Below are 15,841 nucleotides of genomic sequence, written 5' to 3' on the forward strand. Positions count from 1 at the left end.
TTTTTTTTAAAATGAAATTACATCAAAAGCAGACAATCTAAATGTCTGTTTCTTTTTTACTTAAGTTTTCTGGAAGTCATCATGATGCAGGGAAAAATGATGTGTTGTAATATGATTTAGAATTAGATGGAAAGTGAGTTTCTTAGAACACATTGATAGGTGGTTAGACACATTTGCAAAGAACACAAAGTTCTCAAATAAAAGCTCCCAAGGCTTCTTTCAATCGCATATACAAACTGAATACAAATAAGAGCCTAATCAGCTATTTATAGAAGCTACACTACACTGGCAGCCACTGGATTGGCTCGATTAAAGACTTAATCTGACTGGTAATTGGCAATCTAATCAACTAATGTATTAACTAACTGAGTACAAATGGATCTAAGTGACTGCTATTACAATAACAAGCTCTAACCCGCTGTTTGGACACAAGCAATAATTTCTACTAGTTCTCTTTTCAGCTACAAATGTAAAACAACTACTTAAATGCCCTGCATCACATTATCTCCAATTTTTGAAAAACAGGCAATCAGGCAAAGACACATATTTGCCTTCTTTGTCAACGTTGGAAGATTAAGCTGATGATGTGTTGAAATCGTTAGTGAGTTGTAGGCTCCAAGACGCTCTAGTAGGTACTTGTGGAACAAGAACAGATGGACCAAATAGAAGGCACTGGTGTGGTACCGGCTAAAAACTCTCCGAATGTCAAGTTAGTGAATGAGAAATCTCTAAGAACTCTATAGTGAGAGAGTTAGGGATTTTCTGCGTATCTGCAGAAAGAGGAGGTCTAGTGCTTATATAGTGGTGAGTAGTGAATTGAGATCCCTCGAAAGTAGGGACCTTTCCTTGCGGAGGGTATTTGGCATTATGGTTTCCGTGATCATAGGGTGTCTTTTCATATGAGAAAGATATGCAATGAAGCCTTGGTACATGATGCGCAAGACATTTCCATATATGAGCACCCGTGGAGACCATGCATTGCCATGCTGGGACCGTCGGCCTACCCAACCCGTCAGTCTTGCGGCCCGTCGTCACTTTATTTCCTCTCCTTTGTATGAGACAGTCAAGCCTCGTCGTTGGTCACCTGGTAAGTGCCGTCGGCTTATCAAGGGTCCCTCATTACCTTAAAGCCGAAGACCTTAAAGAGCCCGTCTGCTTTATGTGTTGAAAACGTCCCCATCATAAGATAACACACTGAAAATGTTTTTCTCCTCCCATTTTTATAGTGAAGTTGTTCTACTCTAATCTGCGTGTACTAAAAAGTGAAACACAAGACTGAAAATGAAGCCTTCTAAGTTTTAACTATTTCTTTTATTGGTTCTTTATAAAATAAGTCTAGAATGGAAACGCAATTTCTGGTTATATTGGACTTGGAACTCAGTTATTTCTCAAATGAAGATGAAACTCCTTTTTGATCAAATACAATAAGTTGACACAAGAACTAAAAGAAACGATAGACAATTTTTGATACCTAGAATTGATCATGACCGAGAATTTGATTTAAAGTTTTATAAACGTGTACATAAATCTTCCAGCATCTTGTCTTACCTTTGATTGCAATAAAAGCATCTAAACAAATATGCTATGGATTTCAAGGCTAATGGATTCATCAAATTAGGCCTCAAAAACCGCTAACATTAGAAAAGTCTATCACCATGCTTTATGGCCAACTATCCGAAGCAACAGGCAGGCATGCAAGTTTAAGCACTTATTATCAATAAATCTAGGAGACCAATTATTTTCTTCATATATATATATATAAATATATATATATATATATATTTTTTTTTTATAGAACTGTTGATATGACTAATTATTAGTAGTACATAATAAAAATAATGTTAGTAATAAACTTAAGTGAAAGTGTTGTTACTTTCGTTCTTAGTTAAGTGCTAATGTGCTATGCACTACGTGAGGAATACTTAGGAGTTAGGACAGCCCGGATTCTAATTGAGGATAGGGTTGGAAGTATCTTCAAAAGATGACTCAGTAGCTATGATGCTACTGGTTTAGTAGGCTCGAAGCTGGTTCAGTAGCTCTAAAACTGTCTTTGGTTTTAACCATGCGAAATTGTAGATGATTTGTATCAAGGGAGTTTTGTTTGTTCTATTGGTTTGGGTGTATATGTTTCATCTTGTTCTGTTTAGAACTTGCGTTGTACTTTGTTTCATGCCTGTTGCCCTGATTTTGGGACTAGAAGATCCTTATTGTATCATTTGATTTGTGATGTAAAAAATCATTTGAATTATCAAAAAAAAAAAAAATATATATATATATATATATATATTTGATTCAATCACAGCAAACCATATCTACATTTGTGACAAAGGTTGCCTCCAACCTTGCTCTTTTTCTAAGTCCACAGAGAAAAGAATGATTTGAGGTTAGGCAAAGCTAGCACTTAAGTGGCCCAGATGCCAATCCCATCAATTTCTCTTCCCAAATGACCCCGGATCCAAGAGTCCATTGCATTCAACATCCAAACCTAATTGGCCAGAAACATTTCCTTTCGGCTTTTCAATCAAAGCTGAAGTGAAAAAAGGAAAGGTCTAGTCCAGTCATACAGTAATTAATGTTGAAGTAGATTAGATGGCTTTATCTCCAAATTAACCATTCAAAAAAGGTAGTGATTGGCATGAGTAACTTTAAGTTATTTCATTCTTTACATACGCGTTTTCATTTGGTATCGAGCATCTAACAAGAAGTCAGTCTAAATGTGGTGTGCTTTTGTATTAGAACTCATTTTCCTCTCTCCTGTGTGTGTGTTTGTTTCTCAAAAAAATAAATAAATAAATAACAAGTCGGTCTAGCCTAAGGGATATCCTAGCCGCGTCAATCATGCGACACTTTTTAACCTATGTTCTGCTTTGGATGAACATTAGTTTGCTCAACTCTATGGTGGGTAGACCTTTTCTCATTTATTAATGATATTGATTGAGTGAAGAGTTTTGTATTTTTAGTGATAATAGTCTGCTAAAATTTTAGTAGTCTTGCTTCCTTTTATTAGAATGTATTTTTAGTGCTAATAGTCAACTAAAATGTAGTCTTGCTTTCTTTTATTAGAAGAGTCAAAGTTTGAATCTTCATTCCGACAATTAAAACTATTGCATATTCTATTAAAAACTTATTGTGTTATTTTTTTAATAATTTTTTTATTTAATAAAATAGATTTCAATGTATTACCAAACAAGAAACAATTTGGAATCCTCCTTTTTTTTTCTTTTTTTCTTTTTTTAAGGGAAGATAGAGGAGGAGGGGGAGAAAAAAACACACACATTTGTGTTAAAAAAAAAAAACAATTAATATCTATCATGGAGTGAATATCATTTTAAAACACATGCAAAACATGAAAGTAGGGAAAGCTACCTGAAGTTTCAAGCCCAAAGCATTCTTCAGTTGTCATGGGCTCTGCCACCTCTTGGGCCTTTCATCTTTCATCTATGCCCCCCCCAAAGAAAATTTTGGAGATAAGAAAAGAAAATGAATAGTTAGATTTTATCCAAAATCATACTGGAATTGAATGTTTTTCTTTAAGCACGCTCAAGACGAAGACTTCAAATATCATTTAGATGTATAATATGAATGATTAACAGAATTTATTGTGCAGATTTAAAACAATAAACGATGAGTATCAAGGTATAAAGTGAATAATAGCACCAAAGCAAACTTTACACCAATGTCTGAAAACTTTTATTTACACCATCACCACCATCTATGATTCAGGTGAAAAAAAAAAAAAAAAAATTGTTCACCAGAGAGCATGAGCATAAAAACAAATAAAAACATGTAACAAGGTCCAAATAATTACAACCCAACTAAAAAAAAATTAATAAAATCAAAATACCAAAACACTGTACTCAAAACTCATTCAGATTGATACTGAGTGTGACTCAACTCAAGCAAATCTTCCCAATTCACCACCTCCTCCCCCATTTCCTCCTCCTCATATTCCTTACTTGTCATTTTCATCATCTCCAATATTGTCATTGCCTTCTCTCTCACACACTTGCTCCCTTCTTTCACCATCTTGCTCAACACCTCCTCCATCTTAACCGCCTTTGCCAAAACCCTAAATCTCAATCCACCTTGACTCAATCCATACAATACACTCAAACTACTCTCTTTGGTTGACTCAGAGTTCAACTGGGTCCCACCCAAAAACTTGACCAAACATTCAACCGCACCCGCACCCAACATTGCAGCCCGCCCATCCGGGCACCAAGCCATGTTACCCAACACAAGCATTATTCGACCCGTCATATGACCCGGCTTAACCATACCCAATAGAACCGGGACCAACCCGAGTTTCACTAACCTGACCCTATTGCTCTTAATGAGTGAGAGGTGATAAAGCGCAATCACCGAGTCATGCTGAGTCCGCTCATTCTCTGACCTCAGCAAGTGCATCAACGGCTCTAAAGCACCCAACACACCAATTGCAGTCTTGTTGTCATCATCAAGGGCCAAACTGAAGAGTGCACCAGAAGCATGTTCCTGCGCCTCAGGGAATCCCCCCTTCAAAACATCAATCAAGAGTGGGACCATTCCTGACCGTACGATCTTCACCTTGTTGATATCCTCCAAAGACAGATTCACCAGCGCCGCGATTGTGTTCACTTGAATAGTTGAGTACCTGGACATGATCAAAGGTCGGAGGGCTAAGAGTAACCGAGGGGTACATAAGCGGACCCTACTGCTCTCTGTGGACCGTGTGATCTGTCTCAACGAAATCACGGCACGTTCGATGTCAAACACCTGTGGGCTTTTGAGTTTCACCAACAACTCCTCCTCTTCTTCGTTGAAACCAGGGTTTAGGGTATCAGAGGAGGAGGACGAGGATGAGTTGTTGTTGTTGTTGTTGTTGTAACTCGGGTGAATCACGAGTTGGAGAGATGGGGTCGACTCGGCGGTCTCAACTGAGTCGACTGAGCTCGAGCAGGAGTGAGTTAACTCGGGGTCGTTGAGATTCACTGTAGGGCTTTCTATAGCCCCTTGAACCAGGTTCTTCCCCGAGATTATGATCTGGGTATCTGGGTTTTTGACCTCGATCTCCATTAATGCACGGACGAGGTTTTTAGCGTTGATGGGGTCGATGGGTTTTGGTGGGTCTACACAGTGAGTCTTGCACCAGTTGAGAATGGCGGTTTTGAGAGCGAGGTTGGGGATTACAGAGGAGAAATCTGGCGTGGACGAGTCTTCTTCGAGAGTGGGAGTGAAGGATAGGGCTTTACAGGCTAAGACGCAAGCCTTTTCCAATGTGTGGCCTGAGGTGACGATAACTGGTTCGGCCATGAGAGACCCAGAGATGGGACAGAGAAACTCGTTTGGAGGCTCTTTTGATTTTGGGTTTCGAGGTGGTGAAGATGAGGACCTGTTGAAGAGATACATCAACTTCCATTTGCGCCTGGGAGACATAGTAGGAGTAGGAGTCTCTTTGATTCTGCCTTTCTCTGTGTCTTTTTCGAATCCCCAGTTTACCTCTTTGGGCTTGTGAACCACATACCTCATCATGCCCTCTTGAAACTCCATTTTCTGTGTCTAATTTTTTTACTATCCCACAAAGACCGAAAGGTTTCAGTTTTTTACGTGAAGAAATGAAGAAGCAGTAGTACGGAATATCAAGAAATGTTGCAGATAATGAAAGTCCATTGGGTTTTTGGGAGAAGGGTGAGCTGGAAGAACAAATTAAGATTGTGGCAGTTTGCCCAAGTGTTGATCTCCTAAAGATGAGAGAAGGTACGCTGAAGAATATGGTTGTTTTGACTAGACTAGGTCTCTTTGAGAGTAAACAGAAACATAGAAAGAGAGAGAGAGATCAGAGAGTTTGTTAGGATATAGAGAGAGAGAGAGAGAGAGAGAGAGAGAGAATTAAAAGAGAATTTGATGGGGTTTTTTTTTTTTTTTTTTGGAGAAACTATAGGGTTATTGTTGATTAATTCTTGCTTTTTTTTAGTACTATAGTATTGTTTATCCACTTGGGTTTGTCTCTCAGGTATTTACGTTAAGTGAAAAAAGAGAATGCCACCTCAATGTGTGTCTGTTTGCTTTTTAGGCCAAAGTTATTAGGTTTCACTCAACTTGCAAAGCTATAATTCAGTCCCCGGCTTTAAACCTGCAATAATGCTAATAATACGGAAAGATAGAAACGTTTAACGGCAAATATCGAATAGAGATACTATCACTTTGATTAATGTATATATTTGGATTTGGATTTGAGGTGATGTTGACTCATTATACATTTCTGTATTTCTGTTTTTATCGTTGAAACCCAATTACATAGTTTGATTTAACCATTTGTTTTGATCCTATATAAATCTTCTAGAATTCTTAGGTACTCTATTAATACATTTCTTTAAATCTTAATTATTCTTTTATGATTTAAAGATCTAAATTCTATCATGTCATAAAAGAATGGTTAAAATTTAAAGAAATTTATTTGTAGAATACACTAGGGACTCTAGAGAATTTAAATCCTATTGTAAATTAGTCCATTTACCACATGGTCTAACTTTTAACTTATTTATGTTTAGTCAAACCTCAAATTTTCAAATATAAGAATATTTTATTCTATTTTCAACAAAAATACATTAAACAAAAAACGAAATAAACTACCGTCTAACCTCAATGTATTCATTACCATATTGAGAGTAAATTTTTTGAACAGATACAGCACGATATGGAGAGTTTGGAATATCATAGTCTTTATAACTAAATCGAAAGCTATGAAAACAGTAGCAGGAAAATGATGATTGGATGGATCATAAACGATTTTGGTTCATATGAATCTCAAGATTTCTCTTGGGGAACTTATCAGGGTCATTATTCATGTTCATATGGGGGGCTTATTTGCTAAAATAAATTAAACAAGGTTACTCTAATCTGCACCAATAATACTTTATTTCTCTTTCTAAATTAACAAGCATGTTTTTTCTAATCTGATCTACAAAATAGAAAGGTATATATAAAGAAGCAATATTATATCTATTATATTTTTCACAACTGTAAAAAAATTTAATAACAATTGAGTTACTAAGTTGTTATTAATTCTCCTTCTCAAAAAAAAAAAAAAAAAAAGTTGTTATTAAATCTTATTTACGCCTATTTTGAGCTATTAAGTTGTTATTAATTTTTATTTAGATTTATAATTGATATCACTTTATTATTTACCATTTATAATTTTTCATTTCAATATTTGCGAAATCAATAACTGTGACTCTAGACTTATTGATTAAAATTTTCTAGATGCTTGCATGATAGGAGTTTACTCCGTGACTCAACAGAGGTTTGAGTGAATCCTGATGTGTCATTCTCTCGACCCTTCATTTGATATAAAGATCTTTTTAATGTGCCATTATATGATGACAACCCTCTATGCTTTAGCTCACTATTAATCCAAAAGTTACAGAAAAGGAGCTCTTACTTCGCAGAACACTTTTCTGTCCAATAATTTATGTTTTTGTGGGCTATTCTCATATTTGTTCTGACCACTTTGCATGGAGATATTCCAACTAGTAAGTCACCAAGAATACCATACCACTACATTTTTTTTAAATTAATTATCGAATCCTTAATAACTAAGTTTTTGAAGTTGATATGCATTGTACTAGTGTTCTAGGCTGGATTATATCTCCTTTTCTTTTTCTTTTTGGTTTTCTAATTTTCTTTTGGTTCAGAATAATTCCCTTTCTTTACCAAAGTGATTGATTCCATTTTGTTTCTCCACAGATGGCCCACCCATTCAAATTAAACGACAAAATAGGTAGATTCTCTTATTATATTTGGGGAGAAGTCCAAATTGTGTTGTACAAAATTGTTCAATTTTGCTGTGAGCCTTTAGAACCATGAGAGAGTCCCATTCCATAAGCACTTTTGGCACTCAAAACGACCTATCGTTTCTGCTAAAACCTTCATTTATTTTCTAAGAGCAATGATATAGTTTTTTTTTTTAATCCTATTTTTCACTGCTAAATTGTGTTTAGTGCAATATTTCTTTCATATGACATATTTTCGATACCACTTTTATTATATATCAATCACATCATAAGATTTATTGATTTTTCTAAAAGATAAAGTCACACTTAAAATGCAATTTATAGCCTTATATATATAACACGGTACCAGTGTACCCCAGGTCCACAGTAACAGAGAGCTAAAATCAAAGCTCAGAAAATCTTCAAAATGGCAATTCCTCTTAAATAAATACTGAAAAAAAATTATCAAATTCTCTCCAATTCTTGGGAAGAAATCCATAATATTTTAACACAAATTATTATTTTTCTGCTTTGGTTTGGCTTATAAAAATAAAAATTATCTGAACATTTCACGTGCAGCTAGTGATAATATAAAAAAAATCATAGCAAATACAGGGGCCAGTGTGATTAAGCACTTTTAGGCCGTAAAAGCAATAAAAAGGGACTTACCAATTTTTATATGCATGAGACTGAGATCTAGTATGTCGCTGGCAGTCTGGCATGGAACCCAATAGAGGCCCACTTCACAACAAGTCATACACCAGGAATTATTCTTCTTCTTTTTCTTTTTAGGCTGAACCTTGAATTATGCTTTTTAATTCTTTAGTAAAAGTGTCCAAAAATAGCATCTGGAAAGATCCTGGAAGCAATCTATTTCTACAATATTAATTTAATATTTTTGGCTATATATATATATATATATATTTTTTTTTTTTTTTTTTTTTTTAGATAGGCTATATATTGTTAAAGGCACTAGATATTGATATGGGCCTTGTGGGCCATTTTGGACATGAGTCAGGTCAGGTGTCTCTCACCTATTTTCCTAGCAGTGTTGGTTACTTATTGGGCCACATTAAACTAAACAAATATGGACAGATTGGGCCTTGAAGTGTTCAAAGTGCCCTCCAAATTATATCTTTTTTTTTTTTCTTTTTTCTTTTTTTTAATAATGGTCGATGTTTTGTGATTGGGCCAGTTTGACCCGGCTCATAACTTATGATCCATGGAGCATCCACATGGGTTCTCTGAAAAGATTTTGCGTGAATGGTCCTTGATGCTCTGAAATGATTTTGGCAAGATTAAAGAGTTTTTACCATCAACACAAAAATATACCCTCATGGCTGAAGAAGAAGAATCGGCTGGAGAAGAAAGGCCAAAGGGAAGGAGATATTTTCTCTCTCTGATGAGAATGTGAAAAATGAATGGTGGAGGAAGTAAAATTACGGAGTTCTAAATCGTGGTTTGGCCTTTAAATTAAGTTTTTATTTTATTAAAATTTAATGATAAGCTTTTACTAAAGAAACTGACAAGTATGTTTTTAAGGAAAATTAATTATAATTTACAACTAATAATTTCTTAGATTAAGATTAGATTTTTTTTAAAAAAAAAAAGAAAAAATAGAAAAGGATAATAATAAGTTAATGAATATTAATAATTAAAAAAATAAAAACTAGACAACAATTAAGAATTTTTTAGGAAAAATTAATGAATAAATTCATTCCAAATTACATAGATGTGATCGATTTTAAATTACATATAATTTTTAAATGACTTGTACAAGACTAACATAGATTTAATAAAAACCAACAAATAAATAATGCAAATGTTAAAATTAAGATTAGAATTTAATATATAAAAAAAAAAAAGTTGAAAATTTTAAAAATATTACCATTGGAAGATTTTAAAAATATAGTTGTTGGGAATGAATAAATGAAAATTGAAAAATAATAAAAGAGAATTTTTTGAGAAAAAAAGATAGAATAAAAGAAATTTAAAAAATGAATGAAGAAATAATATGTAAATTAGTAAGTAAAAATTAAAAGTAACTATTTGTTAGAGATACACTAAATTAGTTAATTAAAAAAATAAAGGGGTCTTAGTACAATCTCAAAGTTTAGAGGTCTAAATAAGCTTTTATTTTTTTATTTTTTTAAACTATTATTTTTCTACTATTATATAAAGACAAAAATACAGATTAAAAAATATATACCATACGAATTACGATATATATACACCACCCTGTGACGACACGGCATACCCTCGTATTTAAGGCTGCTGCTAATTCCGCGTAGACACGTTGGACCAACCGACCAAGGTTTTCAAATCCCGTAAACAACTGGAATCCCAAGTCAGGTTGGAGTTGTCTTTCTACCCAAGCCAACTCCATACCTATAAAAACAGCCCCGCTCTCCTTATTTTGTTCAAACATCCTTAAAAAGTTTAAACAAACAAAGCAAAGGAGAATTCCACAGCCAGAAAGAAAAATTCAGAGGAGAAACAAATAATAACACAGGAAGCATGGGAGGAGGAACAGAAGCTTTTCCTGATTTGGGTCAACATTGCCAAAACCCAGATTGCAATCAACTCGATTTTTTACCTTTCAAATGCGACGGTTGTCAAAAGGTATACACTTTTTCATCCATAGCTTCCTCTATTTCATGATTTTTCGTTATAAAGTTGTGGCCTTTTTTGGGTTTGGTCTTAAATAATATATAGAATCGTTGTTGTTGATGTGTATGTTTTTGTGAATATGTAGGTGTTTTGTGTGGAACATAGATCTTATAAGGCCCACGAGTGTCCAAAATCCGACCATAATAGCAGAAAGGTTGTTGTTTGTGAGACTTGTTCGATGTCTATTGAGACAACAGGACGAGATGGTGAGGACGAGAAGGCTATGTTGGAGAAGCATGAGAAGTCAGGTAATTGTGACCCCAAGAAGAAGAAGAAACCAACGTGTCCTGTTAGGCGGTGCAAGGAAATATTGACCTTTTCGAATACAAGTACGTGCAAGACTTGCCAATTGAACGTGTGCTTGAAGCATCGATTCCCGGCTGACCATGTGTGCAAAAAGGCAGCAGCAGCGGCTACTGTGGTGAAGGGTAATGGAAGATGGAATGATAGGTTTTTGGCTGCTATGGCTTCGAGGAATGGAAAAGATTGTGGAAGCAAGAGTGGACATGGTTCTGCGTCTACTCCCAGTACACCTTCATCTGTTAAAGCATATTGATAAAGATCGTATACATGTGTTTTAGATTTAGTTTTACAATTCATTGTAGGAAAATTATTTCGATAAAGATTATCTGACAGAATGTTGGTAATTGATTGTGTGCTTTCAATGATCTTAATCATCTCTCCAATCCAGCTAGTTAATTAAGCATCACATTCACCAATCAATATCACAATTGCATAGAACTCATGTTTTTTGCTATGTTTACAGCATAGTGGAGTTGTATTGGGTGAATTTATACTCCAAAAAGTCTCAACAAATTTTAACAAAATTTGCACCAGTGAACCCATGTTTCCAGTCAAGCATGCAGATATTATCATATTGACCTTCTCACCTATGCAATATCCTATAGATTGAATATGCTTTCGGGTTGGTTTGGATTAGCTCTTAGCTTTCAGCCTTTTAAACTATTTGCTTGTGTACAGTTTTCTTTTTTTTTTTAATCTCACTCATAAAGGTACAATTATACTTTTGCCAAGTTTCAATAAAAAGATAATCCAAACACAAACGAATCATTCCAAATCAATATGCAAAATGAGAATAAAAATTATCTTGATTAAACAAATAGTTAGATGTTTCACTAGCACAACCGTCCATATCCCATTACATATATAAACCGTTCCATTTTTTTCTCCAAGACAGATTTCAGGTTCTTGAAAAGCAACACACTCATATCCCCACCTAAAAAATACTTACACTCCCCATGCTTGTCTATATTTACTCGAGCTATAAGTAATAGATGTAACAAATAAACTCCAAAGTGCAGCCAATAAAAGTTTGCAGCTATGGTTGTTCTCGTCTGGAATGAGGCCACAGAGCAAGAAGAATCTTCTTCCTCGGTCCCTGCATGTCAAACAGCTTTTGTGAGAACAGATTAATTGTTTTCCATTGGACATCTATACATGAAATGAAGATGATATACAAGTCAGTTCAAGGTGATTGGCCCGTAAAGGGGCCTTTCAGCTGCAGTCAGAAGTCCGTATTAACACTGAGCTGAACTTATTTCCATACAATTTATTGGGCTCACATTAGACTAAAAGAATTTTGATCAGCCCCTACATGATAATGTTTCTTTTAGCTGCAGTCAGAAATCAGTATTTACACCAAGCTGGACTTATTTCCATACGTATCATCGGGCTCAAAGTAGACTGCAATAATTGTGAACATCCAACATGAACCGGGAAAAAAAAAGCCCCTCAAGGTAGAATAAGAAAATCATGATAACATAAATAAGCAACACAGAGGGGGTTCAAGCCTGTAGCTTATTTGATGCTTTGATATTATTGAGAGGTACCAATAAAGAAACTTTTTCACAGCAAAACAAAATTAAACAGTTGTCAAATTTCAAGAGAGTGAAAGCACGGTACCATTGGTATCCCCATATCTTTGAGGTCCTTATCACCCATCTGCTTCAATGCAGTCATGTCCACCTATGATCAGATGAACCAAGTATTAAATGATTTTTGTTTATGCATATCCCAGTCACCACTCTGTACAGGCTACAGACTGATATTGCTATTACTCGAAACATAAACCATCACAAAAAATCTATCTTGCTCTCTCAGAAATCACATCACTGGCTTATAGTATCCATTCAAAATATGGAAAGGTCAAACATTCACCACAGAAAAACTTATCCTCAGGAAATTTTTCTTTCAAAAGATTGGATAGATGCAGGTTACTTACCTCTTCAGCCCGGAAATGAATGCTATATTTCCCCAAACCAAGCGACTGCAACAGGCTAGGGACAGTGTGAGATTCCTCCACCTTTTAAAATTCCATTCAACAGAGCATGATTAATACATAACATTAGATGACCAAAAGCAATTATACACAACCATTAATCTAGATAACCTCACAAACACAAACCAAATCCTCTAAAATTTAGCTAAAACAGTGCAGCAGGGGGAAAAAATCATACTGAATGAAAACTTTTCTGCCCAATGCCACCTATTGGTGTAAGCTGCATAACTAGCTCTGAAGTATCAGGACCTTTGACAGTTAGAGGTCCTGTTGGCCTAGAAGCACCATCATTGCTTAAAAACCATCTAGTTCTTGAATTATCAGCTGCCCTTAGCGATGGTACTTGGTGCAGCTCATTGAAATTTCTTTGTGGTGAGAGTCCCCTAGAAGGTTTCAGATTTCTATTTGGGGATCTAGGTCGTTCTGTGGCTGGTGTTCGCCACAAAAAAGCACGTCCTTTTAATTCAGACCTTTGCTGCTGCATGTTATGCCTTGCAGGCTGAATAGTTTTTGACAACTTTTGACTTTGGTCCATCTTTCTTCTCTCTTCAAAAACCCTTGGAATTCGCTTCATATTTCTTTTGTTTATCAGTTTCAAACGCAGATCATTTGGATTCATCCGGGAATCTTCAAATGAATCAGGGCATCAGAGTTAGGGCAGTGAAACATATAAAGAACTAGAAATGATATAAAAAGCTTATATAATAAAAGATAAGTAGTCACCATGCACTCCAATGTCACCACGACCCCGATTGATACCATTACTTTGCTGCCTGTAAATGACATACACCCATCAATATTAAACTAAAAACATTTTTTGTAACAACTGAATCAGAAACATGGACAACTAATTCTCTGAATACCATAAACAAATCCATGAGCCCCTGTTTTAAATGAAATTAGGTTTCCATGAACAATAAGACAGGAATCAAAATGTTCAAAGAATTTTCATCACTTTAAAACTCATTAGAATTTCAAAGAAAACACTGCCCTAGACCACCTTGACCCTGGTGATGCTTTTGGAAAAGAAGCTGGGAAGAAAGCCACTAAACTCACCCCCTGCCATAACCAAGGTTTAAACTCCTGTCTCTTCTCTCTAATTTTGCAGCAACTGAATAAAGCATAAAGCTTCTCCTATTTTTCCTCAGTAATCATGAAAGGTATTTAATTGTCTCAACAGCCTATATGGTCCTAGCATAATGGTAACCTGAAATCCCTAAAACCATCAATCTAGACCATCATAAAATACTGGCAAATTATACTCAATCAGTTTAAATTCACAAAGCAACTAAACAACACGCACCGCTTGTTCGGGGACCAAAAACCATTGGCGTTACTCCTATATCTTTCTTCCCTGGACCATTTGCTTCCATTAGCTCTAGGATGTGCGTGGGCATAGCCTGATCTATTTCCTTCCCCCTTTACTACCTGCAAAAGAATTGAAGCACACAAACATTGAATCAACAAAACAACACACACAACGCAAATACAAATGAACTAAACTCAATCTAATCATAAAAACAAGTTACTTCTCTAAAACCCAAATCCAATAACTCGCCCACCAATTCACACAAGCAACACAATTAATCTCCATTTAACCAACAAAATTAGTTACTTCCCCAAAACCTGTATCCGAAAACTCACCAATCAGTTCACATGGTCCGACAAGCTAAGCTCAACTTAACCAACAAAATTAGTTACTTAACCCGAGTCCCAAATTCACCAAATCAACTCACATATTCAATGAGTTAAACTCAAATTAACCAAAAAATAAAAACCCAGTTCCTTCTCCAAAACCCAAATCCGAAAACTAGTCAATAAATACAAGCACAAGCAGGCATAAAAAAGGGTGGGTATGCAGAATTAGGATCACGCAACAAAACAAACAACTCAAACAAACCCAACAAGCTCCAAGTTAAATAATCACCAAAATAACCAACCCCACAGCTTTAGCTTATCAAATCACCCACTTATTATTCTTAAATTGCCAACCCCAAAAGCAAAAAAGTCAGCTTTCTTGTTTTCCCAGCAACCAAACAGACAGAAAATCATTAAACTAACTCAGAAAAAACCAAAAACAAAAGAACATGTATGTGTGTACCTGACCACCAGAGCGGCCGAGAGTGATGGTGACACGTGGCTTGGACATTGTAGAAGACCTGAGAAGTGAGCGAGGAAGATGGAAGCTTTGAAGATATTTAAGAGAGAGGTAAGTAGGTGACTGACATTTTCAATGATTTTTTTTTTGGTTGGGGGAACCCTAATTGCCGTGATATTTCCAAGCAAAGAAGAAGAAGAAGATGCGAAAGAGAATGGTGGGAACGGAAGAAGTTTTCTTTGTGAAGAAGTTCTAAAAAGAATGTTAGTCGAGATGGTGACGTGGGTCAATCAGACAAGTCAATGTAATGTGTCGCGAGTCTCTCGCATCTCCAATGTATGTATCAATAAATCAACAAAATTGGTATAGTTAATTAGTTAACATTTACATGTAACATATTGTTGTATTCAATTCTTTCCATTAGTATGCTAAAAAAAAATTCTTTCCATTAGTAAATATAAGGTTAAGTTGTGGGTTTTGATTAGCAAAAAAACAAAAAGGTTAAGTTGTGGGTTTCAGTTAACTCAAATGGCAAAATCTCTGATGATTGAATAAGATTTCTGATGTTCAATTCTCGCCTACACCAAAAAACCCGTTGATAGTATTCAATTACCGATTTGGTTTTTTTTTTTTTTTAAATCTTTTTTTAATAAATAATTTCTAAAAAAAATAAAAGAATTGAACTATTTATATTTTATTAAGGAAAATTATTTGTTTATGTTGTATTTGTAATATAAGATTTACATTGTAAACTAAACAAATGTGTTTACGATCTTATACTGATAATACAATATAAACTTATTACCATTCTTTAAAATATAAATAGAATTAATTTAATTACAGCACTTTCCAAAATTATTATTGAAAATTTGTTATAGAACCAAGTCAAATTGTGAAGAGTATATATATATATAGCACTCAAAATAATCATTAGGTTCAAAATGTACAACTTCCTTATTCAAAATATGGCACTCAAATTAGTTACTAAATTTTGTTTCTTTCAAATATAAAATAAACCTAAAC

General features: G+C 34.9%; 3 protein-coding genes across 3 annotated transcripts; 1 reads left to right on the top strand and 2 right to left on the bottom strand.

Moving 5' to 3' along the window:
• Positions 1 to 3,644: 3,644 nt before the first annotated feature.
• On the bottom strand, positions 3,645 to 5,906 carry LOC126714986 (U-box domain-containing protein 40-like). The gene has a single exon (XM_050415409.1). It carries the CDS (start codon positions 5,527 to 5,529, stop codon positions 3,865 to 3,867), a length of 1,665 nt encoding a protein of 554 aa, XP_050271366.1. The 5' UTR covers positions 5,530 to 5,906; the 3' UTR covers positions 3,645 to 3,864.
• A 4,177-nt stretch (positions 5,907 to 10,083) lies between these two features.
• Positions 10,084 to 11,068, top strand: LOC126714988 (zinc finger AN1 domain-containing stress-associated protein 12). The gene is made up of 2 exons (XM_050415412.1): positions 10,084 to 10,373; positions 10,507 to 11,068. Exons 1-2 carry the CDS (start codon positions 10,269 to 10,271, stop codon positions 10,975 to 10,977), a joined length of 576 nt encoding a protein of 191 aa, XP_050271369.1. The 5' UTR covers positions 10,084 to 10,268; the 3' UTR covers positions 10,978 to 11,068.
• A 444-nt stretch (positions 11,069 to 11,512) lies between these two features.
• On the bottom strand, positions 11,513 to 15,114 carry LOC126714987 (uncharacterized). Its single transcript, XM_050415411.1, has 7 exons — positions 14,822 to 15,114; positions 14,024 to 14,148; positions 13,444 to 13,493; positions 12,899 to 13,347; positions 12,664 to 12,744; positions 12,345 to 12,407; positions 11,513 to 11,820 (listed from the first exon to the last, which is right to left on the bottom strand). The coding sequence occupies exons 1-7, from the start codon at positions 14,867 to 14,869 to the stop codon at positions 11,761 to 11,763; spliced, it is 876 nt and encodes a 291-aa protein (XP_050271368.1). The 5' UTR covers positions 14,870 to 15,114; the 3' UTR covers positions 11,513 to 11,760.
• Between the last annotated feature and the right edge of the window lie 727 nt (positions 15,115 to 15,841).

This window comes from Quercus robur, chromosome 2 (genome assembly GCF_932294415.1).
Source record: "Quercus robur chromosome 2, dhQueRobu3.1, whole genome shotgun sequence".
Classification (NCBI taxonomy): domain Eukaryota; kingdom Viridiplantae; phylum Streptophyta; class Magnoliopsida; order Fagales; family Fagaceae; genus Quercus; species Quercus robur.

Excerpts from the sequence above, each read along its gene's own strand:
- LOC126714987 (XM_050415411.1), bottom strand. The coding sequence starts at position 14,869 with ATGTCCAAGCCACGTGTCACCATCACTCTCGGCCGCTCTGGTGGTCAG. Across the intron at positions 14,149-14,821 it reads TCGGCCGCTCTGGTGGTCAG|GTAGTAAAGGGGGAAGGAAA; the intron begins GTACACACATAC and ends ATTCTTTTGCAG. Across the intron at positions 12,745-12,898 it reads GGCAGAAAAGTTTTCATTCA|GTGGAGGAATCTCACACTGT; the intron begins GTATGATTTTTT and ends GAATTTTAAAAG.
- LOC126714988 (XM_050415412.1), top strand. The coding sequence starts at position 10,269 with ATGGGAGGAGGAACAGAAGCTTTTCCTGATTTGGGTCAACATTGCCAA. Across the intron at positions 10,374-10,506 it reads AATGCGACGGTTGTCAAAAG|GTGTTTTGTGTGGAACATAG; the intron begins GTATACACTTTT and ends GTGAATATGTAG.
- LOC126714986 (XM_050415409.1), bottom strand. The coding sequence starts at position 5,529 with ATGGAGTTTCAAGAGGGCATGATGAGGTATGTGGTTCACAAGCCCAAA.